The sequence below is a fragment of the Halichoeres trimaculatus genome, unplaced genomic scaffold, assembly GCF_033239565.1.
Source record: "Halichoeres trimaculatus isolate MK-OKI-2021-1 unplaced genomic scaffold, fHalTri1.1 fHalTri1_scaffold_20, whole genome shotgun sequence".
NCBI classification, from domain to species: Eukaryota; Metazoa; Chordata; class Actinopteri; order Labriformes; family Labridae; genus Halichoeres; species Halichoeres trimaculatus.
In genome coordinates this window covers 10,848,565-10,870,190 of record NW_027437198.1, presented here as the reverse complement: position 1 = coordinate 10,870,190, position 21,626 = coordinate 10,848,565, and the positions used below count along the sequence as shown (strand labels likewise).

Below are 21,626 nucleotides of genomic sequence, written 5' to 3'. Positions count from 1 at the left end.
CCTTTTTACCTCATCTTCCTCCTCCTCCTATTTATTCTTTCTTCTTCTCTCATCTGTTGCCTCTTCCTCATCAGCTCAGCTACTTTCTTGAAACTCTTTCTCATTTTTCCATTTCCTTAAATTCATCTCCTCTTCATCATCTCCTCTTCCTTTCATCCTTGCATCTTCTCTCTTCCTCTCCCTTTTCTGTCTCCTCCTCTCCATCTTTGATCAGGTTTCAACGCCTCATTTCTGACGCTTTAACAATCCATCACTGAACCTGACCTGATCTGAATACAGCGCAGAGCTCTGTGTGTGTGAGTTATGTGTGTGTGTGTGTGATTAATAGATGTATCATGTTCTCTTTATCTGCTGTGCACAGACTGAGCAGATGCTTCACACTGAGAGGGCCAGAGGCGGCTGAGGCTCAGACGGTTTCCTCTCAGCGCTGCTTTATTAAAAATATATAAAAAGTGACTCCAGATCCCGAGCAGATGTAGAAGGAAGAGAACAAAAGATGTGAAATCTCCTGATGTTTGAGCCTGTTGTTTTCAGGACGTGTTTCTGTAAAAACTTACTTAAAAAGTTTGACATCCTGCGTCTATACGTACATGATTATCACCACAGACTGACACTGAGCTCTGAGAGAGGGACGACTGTCAGAGGATTAAATATAAGGATGAGTTTTTTCTTCTGCGCAAAACTGAGCGATACCTTAAAAACTCTGAGATATCTGAAGTTCTTCTCACGGTGTTTCCATATTTGGATAAATTCCATCCTCTGCGGTGTCTCTTGAGAAAATTAAAAGGCCGGTGGATGAAATATTGGAAGAGAAAAACATCTGTTACAGTCGGTATGTGCTTAAGAATTGGTTAAATGTTTACTCTACTGCTGCAAAGCCTCCTGGGAAACAGTTTTCAGTCTGCGCTCACTCTGTCGGTCATAATAAACCGCTGACTTACACTTCCTGACGATGCAGACAGATTTAAGTCTAGTGAAGAATGTGTGGGTTTGTTTGAGCCTCTGTGTGTGTGTGTGTGTGTGTGTGTGCGTGTGTGAGAGAAATGATCTGAGGTGTGTCCTTACTCGCAGTCTGAGTGAAATGGAAGTGGAGTCACATCATCGTGTTATTGTGTGAGTCAGACGTAACCTGCAGCTACAGGTCCACCACAACACCTGGAAATACACCTCTGCATCGGACACGCCTCGAACACAGTGAGCCGGATTAGATTCAAACACTGAGGTTTTTAAAATCCACCAGGACAGTTTGGAACTGAACAAAACGTCTTATGTGTTACAAAAACTACAAATTCAGATTCATTTCAAACATTTAGAAATTCACAAATTAACAAATGGACGTGATCTTCAGGCCCTTGAGCAGCATGTCTGTTAAAAACAAGCATGACTCCTCAGTGGAAGTCACCGCATGAGCTCAAAATCACTTCCAAAAAAATGTATCACTTCATGCCAGTTTAAGTGAACCATGTCAAGAGGAAGCAAGATATAAACTTGATACAGAAACTTTAGAAAGATGGACTGAGGGGATGTAGAAAACCGTCCTTTGGTCCGATGAATCCAAACTTGGCATTCTTTTTGGAAGCCATGGTCGATGCATCTTCCACCATCCCAAGAATCCATGGCACTGGGAGCTTGCACATCTGTGAAGTCTTCATTAATTCTGAAGTCTACATGTTTTGGAGCAACACATGCATCCAGACAATGACATATTTCTGCAAATCAATCCACACCTTGATCGTTTTACAACAGCATGGCTCCGTATTAGAAGAGGTCAGGTGCTAAAATGATCCTGATTTATTAAGCGGATGAAGTCCTGATGCGCACAAGAATGGGACAACTTTTCCCCTTAGAAACTCCATAAACTGGTCTCCTGGGTTCAGAAACATTTGCAGTGTTTCAACACATTGGTAAACTTGACACTGGTCTGACTTTTGGACGTGGTTTCTGTGATGTCACCCGTCCGTTCCTGAACAGAGTAACGAAGCCAATCTTCAGTGGGGCCTTTGGAAACGCTGACTCAAGAGGCGGGCTTTGAGGGCTTTGAGCCTTCTTACTAACAGCTACACGGCGCCAGACCAGTCAGTCACATGAGCTGCACCTCTGACTGGACAAACTCCTGATCTAAGCATCCTCTAAACTGCCGAGTTACAAAAAACTTCCCCCCTCCCGTACAGTGTATGCCGATAGAGAAATATGTGATTCAGAATGAGCAGGCTGTAAATGTACTGTAATGCTTTAAAAGTTTTTTTTGGCTTGGTGTGTGTGAGTTCCAGTCTTTCTGTTCATGTTTGGACACAAAAGACGAGTATATCCACTTAAGTTAACGAAATGATGCTTAACTCAATTAGACCTGATGCAATGTTTATGTGTATACAGTATAACTGTAAAGCCAGAGGCAACGTGTGGATCATTTCAGATGGTATCATCATTTTCAAGTCATCATGTATCATGATGTAATATCATCATGTAAATTAGGGGTGGGAGAAAAACCAAAATACAATAAATCAGGATTTTTGGATTGGCAATATCAAAATCAGGATTCTTTGTCAAAAAAACCTTTTTTTTCAAATTCATTTGTTTATAAACTGGATTGGAAAAAAGTTACCACTTTTCTCCAGCGGAGGTGAAATGTTTGTCTCTGATTCATGTGATGTGCATTTTATGAGAAAATATGGCTCCTTATATAATCTGTAGACATTATCATCATCATTTAACTTTTCACATGGTCTGGTGTTAAAAAAGCAAACTAAGAATCGTAAATATCGAAGAATTGCAATGTGATAAATTAAATCCAATCAAGGACTCCTTTCATAAAATTTAATTGATTTTGGTCCCTTTAAAAACCTCAACGTGCACAATCTCAGCATCCTCCCGCCACGTGATGTACAGGAAAGAGGAAATAAAGCTACAGGCTACATGTGTTTGTCTCAGAAACATTGGAAAAGAATAAAGACAGAAAGGGATGGGGGATGTTTTTAGTGCTGCTCTTCCATCTTTTCTTTCTGTTGGGTAATGTAAGCGATGGCATTCATAGGGGTCGGTAAGAGACAGAGCCGAGGGGCAGCTCCACACATAATGGACGGGCTGGGGAGAGGAAGTGGACTTCAGCAGCCTGTCTGAGGAACAAAGGTTTAAAGCTGTCTTCAGATGATTAAGCTGATGAAGGGAGTGAAGATCTTCGAATTCAGACCCTAAACTTTCAGTTTTGCTTTAACAAGTGAGCTTCAGCCCCAGGCTTTAATACTTGATAGGGAAAAATCTATCAAGAAATCACAGCTGACTGTCCCACTGCAGCCGTTGAGTTTTTCTCCCCTCCTCGGATGGGAGACGGCCGCTGGGAGCCTGGAGTCTCCTCCTCACAAAGGACCAGATCTCCCACCAACACAGCAACTCTCAGGGACCCATTCCAGATCTGCTCTCCATAGAAACACGTCTGAGCAGCGAGCCAACAGGCCGCCAAGGAGCCGGCACGGACTCAAATACTAATTTGTCACACAGGGAAGCAGAGAGAAGCCTCCTTTATTCCCCGTGTGTGTTTGTTTCTCTCTTTCTCACACACATCCACAAACACAGAGGAATGCATGTCAATAAAGACGAAAAATCCTGGTGATGAATGGTCGACCTGCGCAAACACTAACATGCCCGCAATAACAATGATTTATACGTTTTCACCACTCCTTCCTCTGCAGGCAAGCCCTCGCTTCTTTACAGATAAACTCTTCCTAATAGAAGTTCAGACTGCAGGTCTGTGCACACCTGGACAGGAGGAGCAGCAGACCCCCGTGGATGGAGAAGCTGTGATGAGAACTTGGCTAATTGTCTCTGAGCCAGGAGGAAAGTATGTCAGCTTTTGTTGAGACAAGAGTTTTGGCGAGCGGAGCGAGATGCCGTTCTGTTTCATTAAACATAACCTCCAGCTCTGTTCTTCTGTGAGTCATTTCTGAGTGTTACCGACGTGCTCGTTCACTTATTCAGAGGCTTGTCTGTCAACAAGATGCTCAACCAGAGACGACGAAAGCTCCTGAGAGTTAAACAATCAGATAAATATATAGAAAACACAGAGGGCTGGGAGCAGAGAGCTGCAGAGTTTACAAGAAGTATTTTATTTTAATGCCAGAAATTGACGCATGTAGATATACACCATGTGCATTATACTGTGTTATCTGGAGAAATACAAACCTGGACTATTGATCGTAACCAGGAGAAACTCCATAATCCCTGATCCTCTTACTCATCACAACTTCTCCACATTTCAGCTGAATCACAAAACGTTAGTCGAGGCTGACGAAACACGTAAAACAACAACGAGCAACAAACACTTAACTCGTGAGAAACTCAGACCCCGTCTGACGGGGACTAATGAAGCTGCAGCCGCATGCCAGGCAGGCACAGGAGGATTGTGGGAAGTTGTGTGTTAGGGATATTGTGTTAAGATTCAGCGCTGTGATAACTGCAGCAGAGGCACAACTTCTCCCAGCGAGCCGCCAGCAGCTCTGATGAATAATGAAAAACCTTTTCCTTCCTGAGACCCGACTCCCCGAGGAGGCTATTAGCCCCAAAACACACATGCACACACACACACACACACACACAGGGAAAAAGCACCAATTAAAGTTCAGACATGCGAACGCTGTCCCCAAACATTTCACACTCTTGAACCACTGCGACATTTCCAGAATGTGACTTTTAAGACACGAAATGTTTCATAACAGAATCGTCTCAGTGTTGAAATTTCTTTACAAAGAGTATACATCATCCTTAACTTTAAAGAAGAGGTTAAAAAAGTATTTTTCCTTATTGTTTTTCAAACTTAAAATGTGGAAAAGTTTCACGAATCCAGAGTCGTATTGTCTTTACGTGAATAATTGGGATTCTACGGGAGCACAAAGTTTTTGTTTTTATTTCAAACTTTTTTTTCTGTACTTTGTTTGGCGTGTCTCTAAGGCTATGTTCACACTGCAGTCAAAAGTGACCTGAATCTGATTTTTTGGCTCAAATGTGACCTGTATCTGATTTGTTTCTGACAGTGTGAACAGCACAAGTCACATTGAATCTGACCTTTTAAAATCAGATTCAGGCCACTTTCAAATGTGGTGCTAAATCAGATACGTATCCAATTTTTTTGAATGCGACCGCGGTCTGAACAGCCAGGTCGCATTTAATGCGACTTTGACATCATTCTACAGCAGCAGTTTTACCTCAAGACAAATGTTTTCAAAGTCACTTCATGGACAGAACATAATTAGAGGTTAATATAGACATGATTATTAAAAAGTGTATGCTTTTTTTTTTTTAAATAAAGAGTTTTAGTTATTTATCCAGCTACAAGCTTGATCAAACAATGCATAAAAGGACAAGTGATGAGAAAAAGTGAGAGAGCGCTGGGACATCGACTGGCGTCTCCATTACACACACAATAAAGGATAAATGTGAATGAATCGTACGTTTGTATAATGATATCTAATAAACTTAGTTTATTAACACTGCGCCAACTTTTTGAATGGATTAATCAGGCTAAAATAACAGTTTACAGGACGCAGATGATCTGCAGATGATCCACTGCTGTCCATCTTATCCGTGTGTATTTGCGCTGCTGTACTTTCCTACGAGACAGCGTCAGTCAGAGATCCGTCTGCTCCTGTCTGATCTGCCCTCAGATAAACTACGAACATCAGAACGGATGACAAAACTAAGATTTTGCCTCTTTGTTCACCTGTTCAGCGCACTACGGATCTGAGATGTAGCAGGGTCGGCAGGAGAGACCGCGGTGCAGGAGAGACCCCGGTGCGGGAGAGAGCGTCCACCTTAAGGTTTATAAGAAACAAAATAAAGCCGTAATTACTTTAAAAAGAGCTCACTCAAAGTGAGCTGCTGTAACATCAGGTTTTGCGTTATGGAAACAAACTTTCCAGCATTGTGAAGCACAGTTTTGCTCTGTGTTTGTTGCTCCTCATCACACCGTGCTGTGATGTGATGTCATCAATGTTAAACTGAGCATGCGTGTCACTTCTGAAGCGTGAGCTGTTCACATCACAGTCTGCAGTCAGGTCACATTTACAGGTGCTATCTGAACAGCTAAACACAAAAATCGGATCTGAGCAATAAATCGTAATTGAGCATTAAGGGCTGCAGGCTGCGTAGCCTAAGTCTTCTGGATGGACCTCGTCTCTGAAGTGAAGCACTAATGGCCCTAATTGCCTCCTGATATCATCACCTCAGCTCTGTGACCGTCTTTCTTCAGATGTTCGGCCTGTCAGAGCTGCATTAAGTCATCAGCCTCTTTGTAAACACTCCTATCTGTTTGGTCGCGGTCTGTCCTCCTCTCCCTGACCTTTGACCTCTGTGCTGCCACCCCCTGCCCCCTGAGAGGCCAACAAAAGGACGACGTCTCAGGACTGATGTCGTGCTCCACAGTGACTGTGGATCTACTGGTTTACGGCCTCTCGGCTCGTCGTCTCTCTTTGTTACGGAAACAATGTCGACTTGGAGCTGAAGAGGCTCAGGGTTGTTTTAGCAGCAAGTCATTAAATCACAAACGGATGAGGGGGAATCTGACAGGAGACATTTTCTTTCTGTCAGCAAATCCCTAAAAAAAGGCTGAGGGTTCATCTTCAGTCCGTTATCTGTTGTTTCCTCAGAAGTTTTCTTTCCGGCCATCTCCAAAGTCTGTTACTTCCTGTCTTATTGCCTTATTGGACAGGGTGTCTAAAACTTGACTTTAAACATGCTGATCCCTAAAGACCTGTTTTGTTTTTGTTTTACCACCAAAACTAAGAATAGCTGCTGCTCTACTGACTGGGCAGAATCAGCACACCATCAAAGAGTTTCTGCTGCTAATTTAAACAAATGTTGCCATAAAATTCAGATATTTACGTAAGAGAAAGAGAGGGAAGTAAAACAAGCAGCTGATGAGCCTATAAAGGGGACACACCTCAGAGTCTGGAGGAAACCGAATTATAAAGAGAGTAAAAATAACTCTGAACAAAGAGAAATATTGATAAGGAGAGACTAAACTCAGCGTAATGAGCTACAACAGAGGATTTAACCAGTCAGCAGAGTGAGAGTGGGTTCAAACTGAGACAAAGTTTAACTCCAGACTTCAGCATCACTGATCTGCTGACGGCTCTGATTCTGCAGGAGTTACTGCCGAGTGGAAACAGTTTTATGGACGTACAGGGAGCAGAGTAATGACTGGACACAGAGCAGAAAATGTCTCTTTATGCCGATGACTTCATCACTTACCCATCTGAGTCCTGGTAGTTCACGTTCAGTCTCTTGGTGGAGCCGAGCAATTCTGAAACACACAAAGCAACACAAACATTAATGCAAAGAGAAGATAGTTCACTCATCAGATACTGGCATCACTTGTGGAAATCCAGGAAGGAGGCATGTGGATGTGTCCTGCAGAGACACCTGATCATAAATCCGGCTCTCTGTTTCTCTGCTGGACCTCCCGAGGAAGCTTCATTAGCCTTTGACCTCGGTTTGACCTCTCAGGCTGGGTCATGTGATGGTCCTCTGAAGAGACACTGAAGAACAAAACTAACGTCTCTTTGATGTGCCGGCACAAAGACTCCCTGCTTCTTCTTCTTCTCCTCCACTGACCATATGTGCACTTTGACATCAGGCTGACGATCTTAAACTCTGTTATCATCATGTTTTGCTTTGTTGGGGATATTGTTCCTATGAAGATACCGTTCCCTTAGGGGGCAGAGAGTAAAACACTAAAGCACTAAGTCTGATACATCTATCAGATAAATGTGAAGTCACAGCTGTACGACACCACACAAGTATTTTAGGTTTCCTTCCTGAGCTTTGCGTCACTGGAAAAATGAACACAGGGTCACATTTTGGAAAAAGCATCAGAGTGAGACCTCCAGCAGCTCGTCCTTGTATCCCCTCCCACTCCCTGGCATGTCAGACTGTGGAGTCGTCCTGACAGGCAGGGCTCTGTGTGGTACAGTGGTGGCTTGGCTTGTGTCTAATCAGCATGTCATTATAAATCCACGGTCACTGACTCGGGGCTGGAAGTCACAGCACTGCATTCAAAGTTGGACTGCTGCTTCTGAATCATCACACAATCAGAGATCTGTGCGAAGGCACGTCATGTAAATCAGTTCAACACTCGCTAACCCAGTTACTGAAAGGTTTCTGCAGTCACATGATTCCTACTGGGAACCTGACGTTCAGGGATCAGAGGAAGCTGCTGTAAAACTGCTGGATCTCTGCAGGAGGATCTGCTGACAGGTGAGCTCATGTTTACAAGACCTGGACGTCACATCTGGAGCCTGAAAGTGAAGCTGCTGCAGTTTCTTTTACGCTCTTTTTCAGACTTTAGATTGTCCCTCTGTTTGCTCTGTAGTAGATTCACATGAGTTACAGCTCAAATAATTCCTTGTAATTACTTGTCTCCAGCTGTCTTCTTTGAAAACCCTCATATCAGCCTCTGTCTGAAACGCTTCATTTCAGCTACTGTCTCTTTAAGGCCTGTGAGGCATTCCGGAACCAGTATTCCTCCACTGGAGGGTTCCGGAACTTTCTATATCATTAATGGACGTTTCCTTCAATGGAAACACTTTCTCTCTCTCTTTCTCTCTCGCCAGCCACCGACAGTGACACAATCACTCTCATGTTGCTCACGGACAGCTGGGGATTTTCAGTTATAATTTTTCTCAAAAACAGCAAAACATTATGGATTCATTGATAACTCATGTTATACTTGGCATATCTTTCATTAACCACCAAATTCAACTACATTTATGACAAGGTTTTTTGGTAAATAAATAACATATTGCTTTGTTAGACATAACAACCGCTATGTTTGTCTATGGCAGATTTTGGGAGACAGAAAGAGTGGAACGCGTTTTTCAGTATGAGCGAGGCTACTGGTCCTGAAATCCACCTGGAAGCCAGGCGGAGAAGAGGAGGATAAATGATACCCAGCATTCCAGAACCCTGCATTCTAGAAGCCTCCATCACTGCTGCCATGCGTCAAAGTTGCTTTTTTCTTTGTAAAATGACAAATTTGCCATTTTAAAGTGATTCACCAACTAGTGATGTCACTAGTTCAGCAAATCTTGTGCTGATCTCATTGATTTAATGGAAGCTTCTTTCAACGGAGGCTTCCAGACTGCTTGAAAGGTCTTCAAGAAACCGCAGCTGAAAGTGGTCTCCATTGATGATATACAGTACATCATTCAGAAACCTAGCATTTTAAGACGCCTCCTCCACTGCTGCCTCACAAAAAGTTGTGTTTCTCTGTTTACAGTGACAAATTTGCTCTTTCTGAAAAATGATTCACCAACTGGCAATGTCACAAGTTCAACAAATCTTGTGCTGATCTCACTGAATTCTCGCATTAGTTTTTTAAAAACTATTACTATTACTTATTTCTTATTTATTTATTTTACATTTTTATGTTTCTTTTTACGTATTTTTTTTATTTGGCATATTTTTACGCATGAGTTTTTAACACAAGACTAATAAAGGAATCCCTCCAATACGCTAACTTCGCAGTTCAAAACTTTGTCCATGTTCAGAACTGACATGCAACATTTTAACTCCATATTTGCATTCAAATGTGGAAAAAAAAGGAAAAATACCACCTTTATTGAAGAAACCACAAAGAAGAAGAAGAATGCTGAGCAGCTCTGACTGTGAAGGATGCTGACAGAGGGTTGATCAGGATGATGGTCAGGATTTTGCAAGAGCCCGATGGCTGACAGTAACAGGCAGATCAAAAATGTATCAGTTTGAACATCTTCAAAGACCAGAGAGACAAACTTTTGCTTTAAGTTTTCCTTTTTCTTACAGGAGCTGTGGATGTCTTCTTAACAATGGTGAAATGATTATCTCATCACCAAAATTAGCATCCCACTCATACCACAGCTTACTTCCTTCATGTTTCCTTATCAGTACAGTACATAAACCAGCAGGAACTTTGCTGTTCATCCTTTGAACACGTCTGTATGTCATCTTTAGTCTCTGTGCCCCTGCCCCTCCAAATTTAACCCCCACCGCCCCTCCCCCACAACAATGGGCCTTTTGAAGTGTTTAAAAAACTCAGGGTAACACAGCAGGCTCCCCCTCCGGGTTTGAAGCGCTGCTTTGATAATGACCTGGATTTTATAATTAATGGGAATAAATCAGAGAAAAATTAAAACCCAGACACAAACTAAACAACACAGCTGGGTGAGGAAACAGTCTCTGCTCATTAAAAGTCTTCTTTACTGCACTGAAGACTGCAAGACCGCTGAAACCCTGATGCTACAAACTGAAGCCTCGTTATCTTCTCTTCACGTCTCCTCTAAGGAAATTAAATTCAGCCGTAAATCCACTCCAATCTCATCAAACACCAACCACCTTTATTATAACGGTTTTATTTGATTGTGAGCAGATTTGGTCTGTATTTATGGTACAAATCTGAACTACATTTGATTCTTTTGGGTTTATTTTTGAGCTTTAAATCCTCTATTGAGAGGACAGGATAGTGGGTAGAGCCGGAAACTGGAACACGGAGTGTGGAGTGATAGGGGATAAAGAGACACAGATTGGACGAGCTGGATGTTTCCCACTGGACGACCAAAACCAATCTGATATCAAACCCCCCCTCGACAGAAATGGACACCGCTCGATTCTAAATATTGTATCCAGCAGTCTCCTGAAGCCTGTCATCATCTGCTGCACATTTGCTCAGAGTTATTTTTGAGGCTGTTTGCGGAGCAGAGCTGGACTCAAGCCTCTCTTTTTATAAATTCAGCTGAAAGTTTAACGTGCCGCAGAAATCTGCTGCCACAAAAATGCACCAAAAGGAGGAGGTTTTGCAGCAGTCTGCACTTTTAAGAGGGATCAGATTCAGGCTGAAATGTTCAAATCTACAGACTAAAATAAGACGCCTGCCGTGAGAGTCAAATGTATGATTATACTCCAGCAGGGCACGCCTCACACTTCTTTTTGTCTCTTCAGACAAAGCTGTAAACAAACGACATGGCAGCTCCTCTCCTCTCATTGCGGTGGAGTTTGGAGGCCAAGCAGCAGCTCAGCACTAAATTTAAGTTTTCTGACATGAAAACTGGACGTCCTCCAAACACTACAGTCAGAAAAAAAAAGTCTCCACGACTGGATCCACTTTAGATTCAGACTGCAGATTACATCTCCACGTCTAAATATAAAGAGAGCAGCTTCTTTTACAGCAGCCATAAAAACACTAAACATGCCTTCATCTGGTTATTAAAGAAAGACTGAAACCAGATCTGACTCAATAAGACGAGCAGGTCACATGATGCTGTAGATACACCGCTCAGAGTGTGTGTGTTTTAATGAGTAAGAAAAGCTGCATCTGTGCTCTGATTTGTTTTATATGTAGAAACTAAAACAGTATCAGGAAAACCTTGAGTCCAGAAAACATTATAAACGTCTGTAGTATCTTTGCTGGTTTCGTTCTCAGCCCTCAGTATCAAAGCTCCAGCCTTGTAGTCTCACATTTCGCCCTGGCCTTCACCGCCCCTCTCTTTGGTTCTTGATAAACTGTTGTGCAGAGTCACGTAGAGATAGACCGTTTGTTTGATGCAGCAGGTCTGTTTGAAGATTTGGAGGTCTCGCAGGGGAACATGGGCACCAATCAGCAGCTCCCCCTCTTCCTCCCTCTTCCTCCCTCTTCCTCCCCCTCCCTGGCCTTGTGAGGGCCTGGCACAGGAACACAGGAAGCAGTGGAAGTGTCGGTCCACAGCAGGAGAGGGTAACGTCTGCCTGTTATCTGCAGACTGAATGAGGACGCTGAACATCAGCTCAGCAGTGGAGGACGGTGGAGGCTGTCTCACATCTTATCAAGGACTAAGTATTCTACATGTGTTTTCATGGTTTTTACAAAAATAAACATGTTTACACTATCTGTTTTGACTTCTGGTATCAAAAAATTCTGTTTGTCCTTGCTGGCCACCATACATCAAAGCTCCAACAAGACTTTCTTGGAGACATGTTATTTTCTGTCTTATCGTTTTGAAGACATTTGAGTGAAAACACGTTCAGAGAGTCAGACATGACGGATCACCTGGCTGGTCCCTGAAACTCTAAACGGTAATTCTCCAAGATTAATCATCCTGGAGCAGAATCCTCACTGTGAGCTTGTCTACGGAGAAACACCACAGCTGTAAATGTTAGACCTGGAGAATGTGTTTGCTTTGGACTCAGTCTGCTTATTGAACACCATTACACAGAACATAAACTCTTTAGTGTCCTGCTGCTGCTGCAGTGTCAGGTTCAAGCTGCTAGGTGGTAGATCTCTTCAGGGGCTTGAATGAGAAAAAATCAAAAATCAATATATCGGGATTTTTTGTTTGACAATGTCAAAATTGGGATTCTATGGCGGCGTATTAAGCCCACTTAAAGGAATTTAAAAAATATAAATTTTCAAAAAAATTTAACTAGAAATTTTCGAGTACGTAATGTCACAAATTTACAACATATTGAACTCAAAAACTTACTAGTATATAAAGTCGCAATTTTACAACTTTATAGACCAGTAAACTCAGATTTCTCAATGTGGCTTCGAATGTGTAGGTTGTTATGTATTTCACTGCAAGATGGACCGAATTGACAGCCTCATCAGATTGTACTTTCGAGTTGGTCTCAGCAATACGGAGAGAACACTGGTTTTAGCCCAGAGTCATTGCATTTTTATAAGCAGTCAGACTCTGAAAAGACTTTGTCGTACCATGGGGCTATTCAGAAGAAAGCAGCAAACTGAACTTGAGGAGGTGTTTGCGTTTATCCAACAAGAAGTTCAACGCAGCGGGCAGATGCAGGGATATAGATGGTTACATCTCCGAACTATACAGATGGGGTTTGTGGTTCAATAGGACACGAACGACAGAGCGAGTCTTTGAACTTTCCTTCTCAGGAGCATTTAATAGAAGGAATGAAAAAAAGTAAATAGGCGATCTCGCGCTTCTGCAGCTGAGACCAGAGCAATCGATTACAGTTCACAGTCCACCCAGACTTCTTAGTAGATCACAGATGTACAAATAGACCACAGAGAGACATGAAAACATCTGATATCTCCCATATCTGTTGATATGCCTGTTGTAAATTTTCCACTTTATAAACTTGTAAATTTTTTAGTTTCTAACGCCGTAAATTTGCGACTTTAGAAACTTGTCGTAGAATTCTTTGTCCAAAAAATGTTTGTTTTTTTTCCGTCAAATTCTTCATTTCAGTCTTTGTTAATAAACTGGATTTGAAAAAAGTTAGCACTTTTCTCCAGGAGAGAGCAAAATGTTTCTCTCTGACTCATGGATGTGCATTTAAGGGAAAATATGGCTCCTGATACAGTCTGTAGAAATTTAAGCATTGTTAACACCTTTTTTTCCATGGTCTGGTGACAAAAAAGCAAACTTAAAATCATAGGAAACGTAAAAATCATAAAAATCGTAAAAAATCGTAAAAAAAATTGAAGAATCGCAATTTAAATTGAATCGGCATCCCAAAAATCACAATGGAATCGAATCACAATTCGTCCCAGCCCTAATAACCAGAACATAAACACATTCAAACCATGTTGCAAGGGAGGGAAAATTTGCACAAAAGCACCTTTAGTCTGGTTACCATGACATGCAACATAACATGACTTTTGCAAATTTCACACTAAGACTTGAGGAATTCTGCAGCAATGCATTTATTCACAAAAATAATCAGCATTATTAATTATAACGCTGTTATTTTTTCTGTAAAAATCCAGAAAGTGTATGTGCTTCAAGAAAGTGAATACATTGTCTTAAGTGATTAAAATGTATTTCCTTTGTTTCCTTTGTAGTTTAAGTTGCAGGTGCAACTTACATATAAAAAACTAGAAGGTGTTTTTGGTCTGTCTTTTTCTTCCTGCTCACTTCCTTTTCAAGATTTGGCAAAGCCTGGACTTTCCTTTCACTTTGTCTTCTTGAATTTAAGCTATGCAGTGTTTAACAGACTATCAGTGGAGCGGTAGCCGCTGTAAAATGTGCTGTAGAATTTGTTGTTTACATTCCTTTAGAGGCTGTAAAGTGCTGGGTCATGTAGTTCAGAGACGTCTGGAGGTGTAGACCAAGTAGGGATGGTGACGGAGGAATGAGGCCGCCCTTATCGGCTCTGTTGTGTTGGCGTGACGTCTCTGTTATCGGTTTATTCCCGTCTGCTGATAAAAATGGCAGAAACAAAGCAGCAGGGAGGCGCCGGGCTTACACACATGGCTGAAGAACAGGAAAGATTCACGATGGGTTCAAACCTAGTGAGATACATTGTTTTGCCATTGGATGACATAGGTTTTTATCCCCAGGAGACAACAAATGTCTGAGGTAAAATAAAAAAATGGCCAATAGCAAGATACTTTGCTCAAAGCTGAAATTATGGAGCTTGAGATGGCATTAAAAGAAACTCTCAGCATCACTTAAGTCCAAAAGATTCATACTCTGGGGACCATGCATGAATCAAGTTGACCAAGATGAAAGCATGTTTTGTAGAGTCATGTTTGAATCAGAATTACATGTGTTAAATTTGTGTTGTCACTATAGGAAAGTTACAGGATCTCAGGGTTTGACCTTTGGAGACAACAAATGTTATGGATTTTTATACCCATGGGACCATGATGGACAATTTTGCAATATTTGTATTTCAGAAAGATACTTCACTGAAAAAAATAAGTATGAAAATGATTATGTCAAAGGAAAATCCAAGTCAAAAAGATTCAGCCTTTGAGGATCGAGGGTATTATTTAAGTCGTAGGTCTTGGTATCTGGGAACCAGGAGTATTTTAAGCCGGCCATCTATCCAAAAGAGGGATTTATATAAAAAAATGTATGAAAGTTCAAACAGGAAGCTCATAATGGCACTAAAATAAAAAGTGAGTAGACTGCTGGGTCCAACCTCTGGAGAATATGAACGTCAAACCAGAATTTCTAGGGATTAAGAAATCGGGAGTAGTTGTTGAAACATTTAACAGGTATGAGAAAATTTCAAGATATACCAGAAAATGATTCACTTTACAAGGTTTTATCTTCAGGAAACCATGAATGTCTGTACTGATATGTATCTGAGAGCCCCAAAAGCAGCATACTGTTTCAACAAAGCTGAGAAAGTGAGTGTCCGTCTATCTATCAGTCAGTGAGTCTGTCGTTTCCCTCGGGGTGGAGGGCTCTTAGCTGACACAATGCTTCGTGCCTCTGCTCTGTGAAACAATAGTGTTGGGAAAGGAAGTGTGTAAGGGGCCCTGCTCTGCTCCGAGTCCTGGCTTTGTTCCTGAGAGCTGCTCCACGCCTCGAAAGCCTCTGTCCACACAACACACCAACCCTCCCCCTGGTCATGACAGAGAGTCATGGCCAGGTTACAGCCCAACGCTTCCACAACACACAGACCACAGACGTCGAATATTCTTGATAATGGACACTGTGTTGGGCATCATACCTGGCATATCCACCTCAGGAACGTTTAGTCGATCTGAGAGAGAGAAGTCTGTGTCTGTTTATTTATGGGTTAATTTTCAACGTCTTACTTTTTAAGAGTTGCTCATTTTCAGGCTTTATTTTGTCTTTCTGGTAGCTCTGTATGAGCTTACAAGATCTAAAACTCGAACACTTCTTTACTTGTCTCAGGCCTTTAAAACGCCTCATTTAAGGTACTGTCTCTTTAAGGCTTCTTTTAGCATTCCGGAACCCAGCATTCAGTGAAGGAGGGTCTGGAATGCTCTATTTCATTAATGGAAGAAGCCTCCTTTTCTAGATACAGTTCGTTTTAGCTACAGTCTCCATAGTCCATAACTTGGAATTTCTAGAAGCTTCCATCACTGCTGCTGTGCAAAAAAAGTTGTTTTTCTCCTTTCATTTGCCCTTTTACGAAAATTCACCAACTGATGATGTCACATGTTGATCAAATCTTATGCCAATCCTATGTGAACCGTTTTTTGAATATGCAAAAAGTTCATTTTCAGATTCTTAAGAAAACTTTGACTGACAGGAAGTGAGTTCCTGCCAGCCAGAGAGATGGTTTCTCTCCCTGTTTACTTCCAGCTTTAACCGCTTCATTTACGCTCAGCTGTGGAAATGCTGATCGGGACCCTTCAGGAGACAAACATCCTCATGACTCTGTGTCTGACATAATGGGAGCTAATGGACTGTTGACAGTGAGGTGGCAGCAGACGGAGTCCTGGTCCTGGTCTTGTCTGGGCAGTAAATAATCTGAATGTGCCAGCAGCTTGTTAATGAGACACTTGTTGTCCCAGAGGAGGGCATGTTTGGACTCTGGGTGGGAAATACAACAAACCTCTGAGGTATTCTCCCGGAAATCTGGTCTGACAGCTCGGGATGAAGGAGGGAACTGGACAAGTCAATGTTTTTCACTAGAGACCAGAGAAAAATCTATATCTAGATATTCATCCTGCATGTTTGAACAGAGACAGAGTGGTGACGGGAAGAATTTCTGAAATGTGGCTTTTTAAACTGATTCAAGAAGTCAGATCTTAAATTTAATTGGTTTAAAAGAATGCCAAAATACTGAAAACGTAATGTAGAGGACACTTTTATTCCTGCACTAACAGAGAAGTTTAGTATCAGTTTACTCTGTGAATCCTTTGGAGTCTGGTTCCCTGTGAAGTGTTGCTGGGTGGAGTGTGATGAGTCTGTGATGTGTTTCTCTTCTAATCAGAGCCTGAAAACGAGAGCCCGGGCTCAGCGCTCGGCACACATTGTTCAGCCGGATGTGAGATCACCTCCACACCCGTTCCTCTACTCATAATGGACTTTTCCTCACAGACAATCCTCCATCCTTCTGCACTGTCAGAGCACCACCTATCCCTCACACTCGCCCTCCCACCCCTCCGCCTGCCCGTCTGTAGCATGTGACCGGGCATGCTTGTTTGGCGGTCAGCCTGGGCGTGTCAGACGGAGCCTCCACTTACAGTAAGGCAGATAAGATGTCAGATTAACAGCAGCAGAGATCACAACCAACTTTCCTTTCAGATTCTCTCAGCTCACAAAATCCACAAGGATGACAAAACATTTATCAAATGCGTCAAAGCTGTTTTCCCACCGTGTCAGCCAGTGTTAGCCATTTATTAATCTAAAGTGACACAAGCTTTGACACACTGTGTTATGGAAGTACTCTGGTTTCTGTTTGCAGTAAAATTGTAGTCTGAGTATTGACCAATCACATAAAACTCTGCTCTTTATGTTACAGCTGGATGTTGTGTTGGTGCTTTCTCCTCTGCAGAGTCCAAGTTTTTATTTATTGAAGCTCATATTATATTGTTTTTTTAAAATAATTTATGTTAATATTATTTTTATGTAATTTATGTCAACATTATTTTATATAATTTATGCTTATATTTTTTATACTACGTTTATATCATTTTCATGTGTTTAAGGCAGCAGCCAACATTTCGGTATCAGCATTGACTGAGCAGTGAGCACTATGTTGAACTGTAAAATAAACAGTATTACAAAATATTTACTCTGACCTTTTTGAATCCTGCACCTGGTTATTAAGGTATGAAAAAACTAAAACTAAATTAAAACTAAACTAAAATTAAACTAAAACCAAACTAAAACTAAGCCTTGTTGCAAAAATCAAAACTAAATAAAAACTAGAATGCCTGCTCAAAAACTAATTAAAACTAAACTGTAATGGAAAAAAATGACAAAACTAACTAAAACTAAACTATAATGACAAATCCAAAACTATTAATAACCTTGTTCACAACATCCAAGGTCAAAGGATGCAAATGACATGAAATGGGAGGTGCAAATGGCGTAAACTCGCGACACGTTCCATGCTCTGCTCTGTTAGAGAATCTGGGGCCAAATACATGTTCAGCCATTTGCGGAAAAAAAGGACCATTTGTGGTGGAAAAAAACAAAACAAAACGATGAAAGGTGAAATATGCATGGATGTTTAAGGATTGAATGAATCTTTTGGAAAATTGTGATGATGTCGAGATATACCACAACATGAGATTTTTAATCTTTCATTACTGTTTATAGGGAGTATGCATGCACAAGTCCAATTTGTTGGATAGAGGTTTTCCAGGAAGTTCCCCGGACATTTAACGTTGATTGCAGTTAGTTCATTGGCCAATTTTTGGTATGGTACGTTGAGACCATAGACATGGGTGTAGCCTCTGCGACGTCACCCGTCGGTTCCTGAAACCATGAAATGAAGCCATTCCACGGACACAGCGGCATTTAATATGACACCGTTTCCTGCAGTCACATGATCTGAGCTGTGTCTCTGATTGTACAATCAAACAATCCCAATAACTTATCAACCGCGAATTTTAAAAAAAGATAGGGGTGCACCAATCACAATTTTCTGGCTGATCACTGATCTTTAAAAAGCGTGACCTGCCGATACTGATTTTTACTTTTTTTTTTTATTATAACTGACAGCATATGCCTTCAATGTTGTAATCTTATTTTACTGAAAATCATTGAAACAATAAAATATTTATGTTTTAACTTAAATACCCAAAAAAGTGTCCTGAGTTTTAGGTCTCAGAGCAAAAAGCAACGATGGCTGGCTGTCAGACCTTTCCGGAGGTAAATAAGATCAGATTCATATGTGAGGATGAGCCCATCACCGATCTCTAATCTCTGATCACCTATCCCCCAAAATTAAGGAACACTGTACAGCCTGTGTCAAGCCATTTGTTGAACCAGGCTGTAAATAAGCTTTTTAATGCCATAAAAGTCAGTTCTTATGGCTGGATGTGTACGTGACTTCTGGTCTTTCTGCAGCCAGCCTCAAGCGGATTCTCGACGAACAGCGACTTTTATTTCCTCATAGGCTTATCCGTATGTTGCTCCTTGGTTGAGACTAATGGTTACCAAATCATTCACGGTGATGTATAGACAAATCGACCTGCTGAGGGTTTGTTCTTCTAGGTAAGCAGAACTTTGTCACTATGTTTTATTTATTTATTTTTTATGGAAACAGAAATCAAAAGGAACTTGTTTTAAAGTTTGTGAGGAAATCTGATTCTCTGATAACTTCTGGAAACCTTTACCTGTCACCTTATTCTCACATAAGATCAATGCAATGTAGTGGAGAGTGACCTTTGTTAAAAAACAGACCTGAGTGAAGGAAACCCCTTCTTTCTTGTGAAATTTTTGTCCTTGAGTACTCAGGAATGGGATCAAGTTATTCATACAAATTTGATAGGCATTAAAAAAAATGCAAACTTTCGGTCTGTTCTGTCATACATCATTGTCATAGGTCTTGAAAATTAGGGAACAAAACCAGAAGAGGGTTGACTGTGCCGCATACAACTCACTCAATCTGCTTCAATCACATCACTTGATTTATCCACTTATGGGAATGATTTAATTTACAGTAAAAGTGGTTCTTATAAAAAACCTTTTAATTATTGTATATTTGACTCTAAACTGGTTGTGTTCTTATAAGACAATGGACGGATTAGACAAAGATGAAACGTAAAATAAAAGTTTTAAACTCTTTAAGGACACATACAAATGCATGGCAGAAATGAGACCAAACTTTTGTGATCAAACAACGAGGATGGTTTGTCTGAAGTTCCCTCTCTTCTTCTTTGAGTGAGTCTGTTTGAAGTTCTCTTAAAGCTTTGCTGGGAAAAGAGCAGCGAGAGTCTGCTGGCAGCGCTTCAACACCGACACACCACTCTCTCCTTTTCTCTCTTTGTCATCAGCTGCAAACTTCAGGAAACTCTCTGTACGCCGGATTTCACCAGAGTCAAATTCCAGCCTCAGAAAAGGGGCTCGAAGGTGCTGTGACGGGGTCCACATACCAGCACCATGACATCACCGCCTCCATTCTTCGCTCTGCATTCACGCTCTGCTCGGACAATAGCTGGCACAGGGACAGCTCGGGGGGATTTTTAGGGGAGAAATAAGAGAAACTCAGAGTCCACAGCTGTGAGTCGCACGTCACGCTGAGCTCAAACTGCAGCCGTACTAAAGCTTTCAGCGAGGTTTGAGGTCCTGAGAGGAGCAGACCTGGAGCGTAACATACCTCGATACGGACTGGCCAAGTTTTCAGGGAGAAAATAACTCCATCTTTAGCAGCTTACCACAATTCTGACCTAAATTAGGGCTCTTTGAATTCCTCTCATGCTCAGCGGTGGGAATGTTCCTCGTGCACAGTCAGACTCAAATCAGAACTCATAAGTCAAATTATTGACAGTCTGCTTAACACGAGAAAACGAGAGAAATGTCCACGAATACAGAGACGTCTTCATCCTGAGAGAAACTTTCTAAGCCAGCACAGAGTTAACATCTTCTAAGACAGAAAACACAGAGCTAAATCATAAACAATACAACTTACTGCATGCTGTGAGCAATGTTTTTACACTCTTTTCCAGGGTGATGAATACCGAGCTAACTGTTAGCCACCCTAAGGTTACCTGGTGTTTATTCAGAGTTGAGTATTCCAAACTTAAAGCCCATTATCAGAAAAAGTAGATTTTATGATATCCTGAAGGAAGAAAAAAGACAAACCCATCCTGTGACACTTTCCCAGCAGTGTTTTTGTGCAGCAGAAGCCCAGAGTGCACGCACCAAACACCCCCTCCCTGCTCCTCTGCCGGTTTCCTCTGCACTTAGACGGGGCCATATTTTACTTGACCAAAAACACAAATAAACTGACTCCCACTGAAAAAATTTGATATCAGTCTGCATTCACGCTTTATTAATAGAATTTTCCGCGCGTTACTTTCACACAAAAACACCGCTAAATAAGGCTCTAGTTCTCATCGTGTCGTAAAACGGTGCTACCTCCGCTGCAGAGCCACAGCTGGCTACAAGGCGCTCACCGCTTAGTGTATCAGTCCGCGCGCGGCGTGCCAGATATAAACAAACGCAGGTAGTCTGCCAGGACGAAGAGACACGATGAGAACTAGAGCCTTATTTAGCGGTGTTTTTGTGTGAAAGTAACGCGCGGAAAATTCTCTAAATAAAGCGTGAATGCAGACCGATATCAGATTTTTTCAGTGGGAGTCCGTTTATTTGTGTTTTTGGTCAAGTAAAAAATGGCCCCGTCTGAGTGCAGAGGAAACCGGCAGAGGAGCAGGGAGGGTGTTTGGTGCGAGCGCTCTGGGCTTCTGCAGCACAAAAACACTGCTGTAGGGGTAATTTCTGCCCTAAACCTTGTGATAGGACCCAACTTGTTACATCCCAGAGTATCACTTTAAGTTTGCAACTTCCAACTATTTGTTTTGTCCAACGTACAGTCCTAAGAAGATGCCCAATTTGCCCAACATCTACTTTTTTGAGGTAGCGAAAGCAAGTGATCTATCTGTTAGATTGTTACTATCAGAAAAAAAAAATAATAATAATTTCTCAAATTTCAGAAACAGACTTCACTGAACTTGTGGTATTTTCAGTTTCAGATTGATCGGTTGACTCTTTCCAGAAATCTCAGTGAAGCTTCACAGCCTGATGCATCAAACTTATAAATCCTAAATTGGTAGAAACTTAACAAAGCATGACAACAGTCCAAGAACAACCAGGAGCTGCTTTTCGCCCTTTTCCATTCACATGAATCAGACTGTAGTCCAGGAGTTTATTGTTCCATCCAGTGTTTGTGTTTGAATGCTGCCCATCCCTGTTGTTGTTTTCAGCGACCTCAAAGAGGCG

At 41.6% G+C, this 21,626-nt stretch overlaps 1 protein-coding gene across 4 annotated transcripts in view; it reads right to left on the bottom strand.

Annotated features, from left to right (window-relative positions):
* Positions 1 to 21,626, bottom strand: part of LOC141809634 (CASK interacting protein 2) — a 55,951-nt gene that overhangs the window by 20,984 nt on the left and 13,341 nt on the right. For all 4 annotated transcript variants that reach the window (XM_074696744.1, XM_074696745.1, XM_074696746.1 and 1 more), the window contains exon 3: positions 7,240 to 7,291. In XM_074696744.1, the coding sequence (XP_074552845.1) occupies positions 7,240 to 7,291 (52 nt within the window). The remainder of the gene's footprint in view (positions 1 to 7,239; positions 7,292 to 21,626) is intronic.